This window comes from Cottoperca gobio, unplaced genomic scaffold (assembly GCF_900634415.1).
Source record: "Cottoperca gobio unplaced genomic scaffold, fCotGob3.1 fCotGob3_285arrow_ctg1, whole genome shotgun sequence".
Lineage (NCBI taxonomy): Eukaryota > Metazoa > Chordata > Actinopteri > Perciformes > Bovichtidae > Cottoperca > Cottoperca gobio.
In genome coordinates, this window is record NW_021166895.1 from 72,501 (window position 1) to 82,500 (window position 10,000).

At 46.3% G+C, this 10,000-nt stretch overlaps 2 protein-coding genes across 4 annotated transcripts in view; one reads left to right on the top strand and one right to left on the bottom strand.

The window, feature by feature from the left end:
* Positions 1-5,722, bottom strand: part of iqgap3 (IQ motif containing GTPase activating protein 3) — a 30,451-nt gene extending 24,729 nt beyond the window's left edge. Inside the window, exons 1-2 of the mRNA XM_029427024.1 lie at positions 5,680-5,722; positions 1-197 (exon numbers count right to left, since the gene is read on the bottom strand). The exon at positions 1-197 is cut by the window's left edge and continues 99 nt beyond it. The gene's annotated coding sequence lies outside the window, so the exon portion shown is untranslated. The remainder of the gene's footprint in view (positions 198-5,679) is intronic.
* The window catches only part of LOC115005236 (gonadotropin-releasing hormone II receptor-like), a 23,668-nt gene continuing 17,412 nt past the window's right edge, over positions 3,745-10,000 (top strand). For all 3 annotated transcript variants that reach the window (XM_029427021.1, XM_029427022.1, XM_029427023.1), the window contains exons 1-2: positions 3,745-3,881; positions 6,863-7,026. In XM_029427021.1, coding sequence (XP_029282881.1) covers positions 7,024-7,026 — 3 coding nt within the window. In that variant the 5' untranslated portion in view covers positions 3,745-3,881; positions 6,863-7,023. The remainder of the gene's footprint in view (positions 3,882-6,862; positions 7,027-10,000) is intronic.

Here is a 10,000-nt window from a genome sequence, read left to right on the forward strand (position 1 = left end):
CTGTTTAACGTCAAGCTGTAAAAACGTTAAAAACGAGTAAAAGTCGGTTCCGTAGGTCTCAAACTGTCCGCTGCTAAGAGCTGCTGCTTCCGGTCTGCAGTTTGAAAGCTCCCGCCGCTCTCTGATTGGCCGAACGACCAGCCGCTCCTCCCATTGGCTGGAACGTTGTCGCGTTGGATTGTGGTCTATGTGTTTTCCTGTAGTCAAAATAAACACATACGATTGCTTTAGTTGTTGTTTTTGTTTATTTGTTTTACATTATATATTACTGATATCCACCAAATTCTTCATTAGATAATTAATTTGGTTTATTTTATTTATTTTGTAACTTTTTATTTGTTTCCTCTGTAGTCTATTCCTTGTTGCCGTAGCAACAGAGTCAACCACAGTCAGCAGCACATAGCATATGTTGCTAACATCACTTACATATAGAAACATATAGATAAGTTACTGATACATAAACATCCAACGCTCAGCTTCACCCGGAAACAGTAAGTGATGGTTCACCTAGTTAGCTAACTCTGCTAACTCTGCTAACACGGCTAACTGCTAACTCTGCTAACACTGCTAACTGCTAACACTGCTAACTGCTAACACTGCTAACTGTGCTAAAACTGCTAACACTGCTTTCAAAAACTGTTTAAAAAAGTTTTACCCTTAATTAACACCTCGTTATTAAATATGATCAACCTGTCTCTATTATCTGGCTACGTACCAAAATCCTTTAAAGTAGCTGTAATAAAACCACTTCTTAAAAAGCCTAGTCTTGATCCAGAGGTTTTAACCAACTATAGGCCGATATCTAACCTACCCTTTCTCGCTAAGATCCTTGAGAAAGCAGTCGCAAAACAGTTGTGTGACTTTTTACATAATAATAGTTTATTTGAGGTTTTTCAATCTGGATTTAGAGTTCATCATAGCACAGAGACGGCACTGGTGAAAGTTACCAATGACCTTCTATTGGCATCAGACAAAGGACTTGTCTCTGTTCTTGTCTTGTTAGACCTCAGTGCTGCTTTCCACACTGTTGATCAGGACATTCTACTACAGAGACTGGAACATTGTGTTGGCATAAAAGGAACCGCACTAAGCTGGTTCAAGTCCTATTTATCTGAGCGATCTCAATGTGAACTTGTTAACGATAAATCCTCCATGACAGCCAAAGTCAGTCTTGGAGTTCCGCAGGGTTCTGTACTTGGACTGATTCTATTCACCTTATATATGCTTCCTTTGGGCAATATTATAAGGAACCACTCTATAAACTTTCATTGTTATGCGGATGATACCCAATTATATCTATCAATTAAACCAGACAAAACCAATCAATTGGCTAAACTTCAAGCCTTAAGGACATATAAACTTGGATGTTCTGCAACTTTTTGATGTTAAACAGACAAAACTGAAGTTATTATACTTGGCCCTAAACGCCTCCGAAACGCATTTTCTAATGACATAGGAGCTCTGGATGGCATTAACTTGGCCTCCAGCACCACTGTAAGGAATCTTGGCGTCATCTTTGATCAAGATCTGTCGTTTAACTCCCACATAAAACAAATCTCAAGGACTGCCTTCTTTCATCTACGTAACATTGCAAAAATAAGACACATCCTGTCTCAAAATGATGCAGAAAAACTAGTCCATGCATTTGTTACTTCAAGACTGGATTACTGCAACTCATTGTTATCAGGTCGTCCCAAAAAGTCGCTTAAGACTCTTCAGATGATCCAAAATGCAGCGGCACGTGTATTGACAAGAACAAGGAAACGGGATCATATTACTCCTGTATTAGCTGCTCTGCACTGGCTCCCGGTAAAATACAGAATAGAATTCAAAATCCTTCTCCTGACTTACAAATCAATTAATGGTCAGGCTCCAGCATATCTTAAAGGTCTCATAGTACCTTATAAACCAACTAGAGCATTACGCTCCCAGACTGCAGGGTTACTTGTGGTTCCTAGAGTCTCTAAGAGTACAATGGGAGCCAGAGCCTTCAGCGATCAAGCTCCTCTCCAGTGGAACCAACTTCCAGTTTGTGTTCGGGAGGCAGACACACTCTCCACATTTAAGAGTAGGCTAAAGACTTTCCTTTTTGATAAAGCTTATAGTTAGGGCTGGCTCAGGTTTGCCCTGGATCAGCCCCTAGTTATGCTGCTATAGGCTTATACTGCCGGGAGACACCTCCCTGCTCTCTTCCTTCTCTTCCTCTCTCCTCCCCTCCCTCTCCTCTTCTCCCTCTCTATCTGTATGCATTTATGTAAATGTATGTTACTAACTCATCATCCGGGGCATCATCCCCGGAGTTTCTGTCTCTCATGTGGCAGGTTGCCACTGATAAAGTTTACGTCAGGATCATGAATCGTGGATGCGCCTGCTGTCCTGGTCCTGCTGGATACCGGGAAGCATCATTTATATCAAATAACATAATTTCTGTTTGTCCGTCGTGGGAGAGGGATCCCTCCTCAGTTGCTCTCCCTGAGGTTTCTTCCATTTTTCCCCCTTTAATTATGGGGTTTCTTTTAGGAAGTTTTTCCTTGTGCGATGCGAGGGTCTGAGGACAGAGGGTCTAAGGACAGAGGGTCTAAGGACAGAGGGTGTCGTAACCTGTACAGTCTGTAAAGCACACTGAGACAAATGTATAATTTGTGATATTGGGCTATACAAATAAATTTGATTTGATTTGATTTGGTGGTTTACACGGATCATAACCCTCTCATATTCTTGCAGTCTCTTTGATGTTCGAATCAGAGACTTATGAGATGGTCTGTGTTTTTGCAGTCCTACAACTTTAACATTAGACACATTAAGGGAAAGGACAATGTCGTAGCAGACGCGTTGTCACGGGCTCCTCTGCTCTGAGTTCTCCTGTCTCTGAGTGCTTGACTAATTTCTATTGCCTTTTTAAACCTGTTTTTACTGTTTCGTGTTCTCTTAATCTGCTTCTCAGGTACCAGGGTTGCTGAGGATACGGAGGGTAAAATGGCAGGCCTAGGGGCGTGTGGAATTATGAGTCGTGTGTGTGTATGTTGTGTTTTTTGTTTTTTTTCACTTGAGTCACTTGGATTTTTGTACTTGGGGATGGTGATACAGTGCATTGGGACATCAACTTTATGGAGGGGGGGGGGGGGGGGGGGGGGGGGGGTGACGGCCTTTGGCATTTGGTGTCCTTATCGTCTGTTTGTCCTGCCCTAGAGCCGGGGTCGTGACACATGGAAGCGGAGGTTGAGCTCAACATCCCGGTTATTAAGAATCATATAAAGCTGTCTATGGTGAGACACTACGTGCTTCAGTAACTGAGACTTACATCCAGACAGAATCTTTTTCACCGGGGAAACAACTTTCCTGTGTCTGGACTGCTCTCTGCTGAGAAACTCATCAGTTATGAATGGAGGGACGTTAGAAATAACAACTTTCGTTGCGGGTTGCGTGAGTGGCAGTACCTGCACAAACATCTCGTTCACCACGATACCTGTCTGATGACGAGGAGCACCTTCTCCACCTGATCCAGGAAAATGACAACAGCGACGTTCATTCCGGCCAGTGACTATATACTGCTGTGTCCGACCTTTTCCCCCCTTGAGGCGAGGGTGATCCTGTTCTGCTCCTCCACAGCTGCAGGACTCCCGGGTCCTCCGGGCCTGTTCCTTTAACCTTGGTGCTACCTACGTGGAGGCGGGCCAACCGAAGAAGGGTCTGGACTTCCTGAGGAAGGCTCAGTCTGGTCCGAAGGCCAACCGGCTACCGGACCTCCAGTTTAACCTTGCCATGGCCAATATGCCGCCACCTACTTCCTACAGGCCGCTCAGCTTTACAGATCGCAGGGAGACGGAGGCAGCGAGGGAGAATCCTGCATGGAGATGACTCGCTGCTATGGCAGAGTACAGGTCAGAAACAGATACAGAAACAGAGACAGAACCAGAAACAGAACTAGACACAGAACCTGAACCAGAACCAGAGACAGAATTAGACACAGAACCAGAGACATAATTAGACACAGAACCAGAACAAGAGACTGAACCAGAGACAGAACCAGAGACACAACATCTTCATGTTTTATTTATAACATCAGATCTGAGCCACAGGCTTCATGTCATCGCTTATTCACCAACTCTACACCAGTGACGTGCAGTGAGGTTCATGGCTGGGGAGGCACTGACTCTTTCAGAGTCAGATTTACAAATATATGAACCCAACTGAGTAGCTTATTCACCATTTTCTAGGCAGCATGAACATTGACTACTGGTTATTTTTCATATCTCATATCAGCATTCTTTATACACACACACAGGTAAGGTACATATTTGGCCAAAAAAGAAGGTTACATTTATAGCGGCTCAGAGAGGTATTTGCTCTGCACCCTCCATAGCATAGTCATCATGTCTGATGCTTTGATTAATTTTTAATACAGACTGCACTATAGATAGTGTGCAAACACGTGACAAAACTGTGTGACGTATGCGTGCAACGCTATGTTGGATGATATACAAATCAACAATGGCGTCTAAAGCGAACAACAACAGCAAGATTCAGAGAAAAAGTCCAAATTTGCAACCGTGACCCGTACACGCTAAAGCCGTCGGATTATATTGAGGATTTGGATTCATTACCACCGATTGAATATCCGGATATTGTGAACTATATTGTTTCTGGGTGGGTTGGTAGTCTTATTACCAAACCACTGAAAGATGACAGGGTGCTCGTCCATGCCCGTGTAAATCACTCTCAAAGAGCTCGAGATACACCGCTCAAGCCGTGGTTTGTGAGTGAGAAGAGCGGCGATGTTATCCTCGCACACTGTGATTGTATGGCTGGATTAAGCGAAGCATGTTCTCACATTGGTGCTTTGCTTTCCGCAAGTGAAGTAGTCTCAAGAATAAGCCAAACAAAAACATGCACAGAAGAAAAGAGCAAATGGCTGCCATCACATGTTCACAAGGGTGAATTGTGCTTTTTCTTCTGTTAAATCCTCACGAGTTATGTTGCTAAACCAGTTTACGGCGTTCAGTAGACAGCAACTCATCCCTCTTTTGTGGATCGTTATTTTTGATGATTTTAGGAAATCTAAAGAACCGTTTCTTTGGGTCACGAGTAGCGTTATAACCACAATTATACACTGCGCACAAGATTGACATTTTCTTTCACTCGTAGACGTTTAAATACAAAGAAAATTACGAAGCGTTGCAGCAACTCCCACGCGAACGGGCGCCGTCTTGGTTGTGTATATCATCCAACATGGCTGATTTACGGGTTGGGACGTAAGCGTGACGTCACATGCACACGATCTATTAACAAAATAATATTTTATTTTATTTAAGGTCAAAATTTTGTTTTTAATTTAAATATTGGATTGTTTTCTTTTAGTCAGAGCCCCTTACCTTTACTTGTAAAATCTTCCATTTGTGGCCGTCAGTCAGATAAAAAACTAAACTAAACGGTGCTACAGTGCACCTGACTCTGATGTTAGCTAGCAGTAGCACCTGACTCTGATGTTAGCTAGCAGTAGCACCTGACTCTAATGTTAGCTAGCAGTAGCACCTGACTGTGATGTTAGCTAGCAGTAGCACCTGACTCTGATGTTAGCTAGCAGTAGCACCTGACTCTAATGTTAGCTAGCAGTAGCACCTGACTGTGATGTTAGCTAGCAGTAGCACCTGACTCTGATGTTAGCTTGTTGGTGCTTACCGTCTCTGCATAGAAGAACAGCAGCAACACGAACCTGTGGGCTCACGTGCGCCCTCTTCAGTGCGGCAGAGTACTGTCTGCCTCCCCTAGTGTCTTCTCACTGTGGTTTTATGTCACATCAGCAAGACTAAATATGTTACACACGTACATTACATACATTAACTGGACTATGGAAAGTCAGGACGCGTAATAAAAGTGTCTGTAAACATTATATTGGCGACATACAGAAAGATAGCAACAGGCATGCGCCAAATGCATGTGCTCAACCTAGTTTGCGAGGTATTGCGCAATCCGATGGGCGGCTCAGCTCGTCGCTGCCGCAGCTCTCCTGTATCTACCCAGAGAATACGCAAATTCACCGATTTTGACTATAAAAATGATCGAAATTATTGGAATCATACAGAAAATGCATTTATAGCACAGACCGGTGGACAAATATACATTTTATTTTATTGTTATTAGTTTTTTTACTTTTCATGATGACAGGGGACGCTCTGCCTCCCCTGCCTACCCTTACCGCACGTCCCTGCTCTACACTTCACACAGGAAACTCTTCTTCGCTCAGGTTCTTTTATGCGCTAATTGAAAATGTGCATCAAAAACAATTGGATGGTAACACACTTACAAACAGAGACAGAACCAGATGTAAAATATCAGGTATAAGGTGTGTGTGTGTGCTGTAGGACTGGTCTCAGGCAGTTCAGGGTTTCCTGCACGCTGCAGAGAGCTACAGAATTGCAGAAATGTTGGGTTCTGCAGCCGCTTCCCTGAAAGAGGCAGGAAGTCACATGATCCAGTCAGATCAGTTTAGCCATGATGACATCATTGGCGTGCTGACAGACTGTCTGAGTATGACAGACATCATCACCGACCCAAGGATTCTGGGTAATCTTCTTCATCAACCCTTAAACACACACTTGGTTTTTATTGCCCGGCACTATATTATACCAGACCTGCCAAACTTACGCATTTTAGCACCAAATAATTTGTATTTTTGGCAAGCATAATATAATTTCTAGAGACAGCAGACTTTCTTCAAGGTTGCCAGGTCCAATATATTATATTATGTTATGTTATATTAAAATATATATTATATATTATATTATGATGATTATGATGAATTGTCTCGCTGTTGTTCAGGTGAGCTGTACTTGACAGTGGGCGTGTCTTACTGCCTACTCAGGTGTTTCCAGGAGGCGGTGCAGTGTTTCCAGCAGGCTCTGGACCCAGCAGCTCAGCAGCCCCCCCTGCTGGCCAAAGTGCTGCTCAACCTGGGAGCTGCTCTGAATTCTGTGGGCCGGTTCACACCAGCTGTGGGGTACCACAGGCTGGCTGCTGGACACTATGGTCAGTCACCTGCCTGTCACCTGTCTGTCACCTGTCTGTCACTTGGTTGTCACCTATAACCTGCCTGTCGCCTGTCTGTCACCTGTCTGTCACCTGTCTGTCACCTGCCTGTCGCCTGCCTGTCACTTGTCCGTCGCCTGTCTGTCACCTGTCTATCACCTGGTTGTGGTTGTCACCTATCACCTGCCAGTCACCTGTCCGTCACCTGTCTGTCACCTGCCTGTCGCCTGTCTGTCGCCTGTCTGTCACCTGTCTGTCACCTGCCTGTTACCTGTCTGTTGCTTGTCTGTCACCTGGTTGTGGTTGTCAGCTGTCACCTGCTTGTCACCTGTCTGTCACCTGTCTGTCACCTGTCTGTCGCTTGTCTGTCACCTGGTGGTCACCTGTCACCTGTCTGTCACCTGGTTGTCACCTGTCACCTGTCTGTCACCTGGTTGTCACCTGTCTGTCGCCTGTCTGTCACCTGGTTGTCACTTGTCACCTGTCTGTCGCCTGTCTGTCGCCTGTCTGTCACCTGGTTGTGGCTGTCACCTTTCACCTGTCCGTCACCTGTCCGTCACCTGTCTGTCACCTGCCTGTCGCCTGCCTGTCACCTGTCTGTCGCCTGTCTGTCACCTGCCTGTCGCCTGTCTGTCACCTGCCTGTCGCCTGTCTGTCACCTGCCTGTCACCTGTCTGTCGCCTGTCTGTCACCTGGTTGTGGTTGTCACCTGTCACCTGTCTGTCACCTGTCTGTCACCTGTCTGTCACCTGGTTGTCACCTGTCTGTCACCTGTCTGTCACCTGTCAGTGAATTAATCAGAATGATCACATCAGTGTGTGTGTGTGTGTGTGTGTGTGCAGGCACTTTGGGTTGCCGTGGCGCCCAGGCTCGGTGCTTCAGTAACTTGGCGTTTGCCTGCAGTCAGCTGGGTGATGAATAGGAGGCAGCAGAGAGCTTCCTGCACGCTCTGTAGTGGTTCAGAGACAGCGGTAAGAGTCCAATCACAAAAACGCGTCGCTAAAGGCAAAGTAGCGAGCCGTGTCTCTGGAGGGGTCTGCGTGCACAGCCGTGCATCAACTGTGATTAACGGGGAAAAATGGATTCAAAGAGAAGTCGAGCTCTTAGTGTTGCGCGTCTAAAAACCACTAGAAAAAACATGATGACGGCACAAGAGAGACGTGCACGCCAGGTCCACAGGAAAACAACGGTCTGACTGCCCATGAGTTTCTAGTGATGCATCTTGTGTGATTGGGTCTGACCACAGCCTGTAGAAAATATGGTCGTAGTCCTCAGGTTTCTGAAGAGCCATAGTGAAGCTCGAAGTGGGCGACTCCGGATTTCGACATCTTGGCAGTGACTCCACTCTGGCTAATCTAAAAAAGTGCATCGTGGGTAGAGCTGAGGCAGGCCTGGGTTTTCCTCACATTTCTTTCTCTACCTCTCTGTCTCTCTGCATAAGACCACCTGGCTCAGCTTCAGGTGTGTGAGTCGTTGGTTGAGTGTTACCTGAAGCAGAGGAAGCAGCAGAAAGCTCTTCAGCTCTACAAACAGGCTCTGACGGCTCTGTCTTACTGTCAGGTAATAACAACACCTGTGTGTTAATGTGAAGGTCATAGGTCACATGGTAGAATGACATCATTGATTTTATCTATTAATAGAGGAATGAGTCCTAAAACCCTGACATGCGTCAGCGTTATGAGTCAAAACGTCATCACACCGAACATTAGCAGCTCTTTTTTTTCACTTTCAGTACAGTTCTGGTTCTGTCGACTGGTGGAGCGACTGACTGCAGCTCTACAGCAGAGTCTGGAGGTGTGAAACATCACATCACACCACCCTCTAACCCTAACACTACACCTCACGAGAGGTACTGGGAGGTACTGAGCGGTACGGACAGATACTGACAGATACTGAGCGGTACTGAGAGATACTGAGAGGTCTTGAGAGGTACTGAGGGGTACTGAGAGGTACTGATGAGTACTGTGAGGTAATGGGAGGTATTGAGAGGTACTGAGACATACTAGGAGGTACTGAGAGGTACTGAGGGGTACTGATGAGTACTGGGAGGTAATGGGAGGTACTGAGGGGTACTGAGATGTACTGGGAGGTACTGAGGGGTACTGAGATGTACTGGGAGGTACTGAGGGGTACTGGGAGGTACTGAGGGGTACTGAGAGGTACTGCGAGGTACTGGGAGGTACTGAGGGGTACTGAGAGGTACTGAGAGGTACTGAGAGGTACTGAGGGGTACTGAGCCGTACTGGGAGGTACTGAGGGGTACTGAGAGGTACTGCAAGGTACTGAGGGGTACAGAGAGGTACTGAGAGGTACTGAGAGGTAATGGGAGGTACTGAGGGGTAATGGGAGGTACTGGGGGGTACTGAGACGTACTGGGAGGTACTGAGGGGTACTGAGAGGTACTGAGGGGTACTGATGAGTACTGGGAGGTATTGAGAGGTACTGAGAGATACTGAGGGGTACTGATAAATACTGGGAGGTAATGGGAGGTACTGAGGGGTACTGAGACGTACTGGGAGGTACTGAGGGGTACTGAGACGTACTGGGAGGTACTGAGGGGTACTTAGAGGTACTGAGAGGTACTGAGAGGTAATGGGAGGTACTGAGACGTACTGGGAGGTACTGAGGGGTACTGAGAGGTACTGGGAGGTACTGAGGGGTACTGAGACGTACTGGGAGGTACTGAGGGGTACTTAGAGGTACTGAGAGGTACTGAGAGGTAATGGGAGGTACTGAGACGTACTGGGAGGTACTGAGGGGTACTGAGAGGTAATGGGAGGTACTGAGAGGTACTGGGAGTTACTGAGGGGTACTGAGGGGTACTGAGAGGTACTGGGAGGTACTGAGGGGTACCGAGAGGTACTGGGAGGTACTGAGGGGTACTGAGAGATACTGAGAGGTAATGAGAAGTACTGCAAGGTACTGAGGGGTACTGAGAGATACTGCAAGGTACTGGGAGGTACTGAGGGGTACT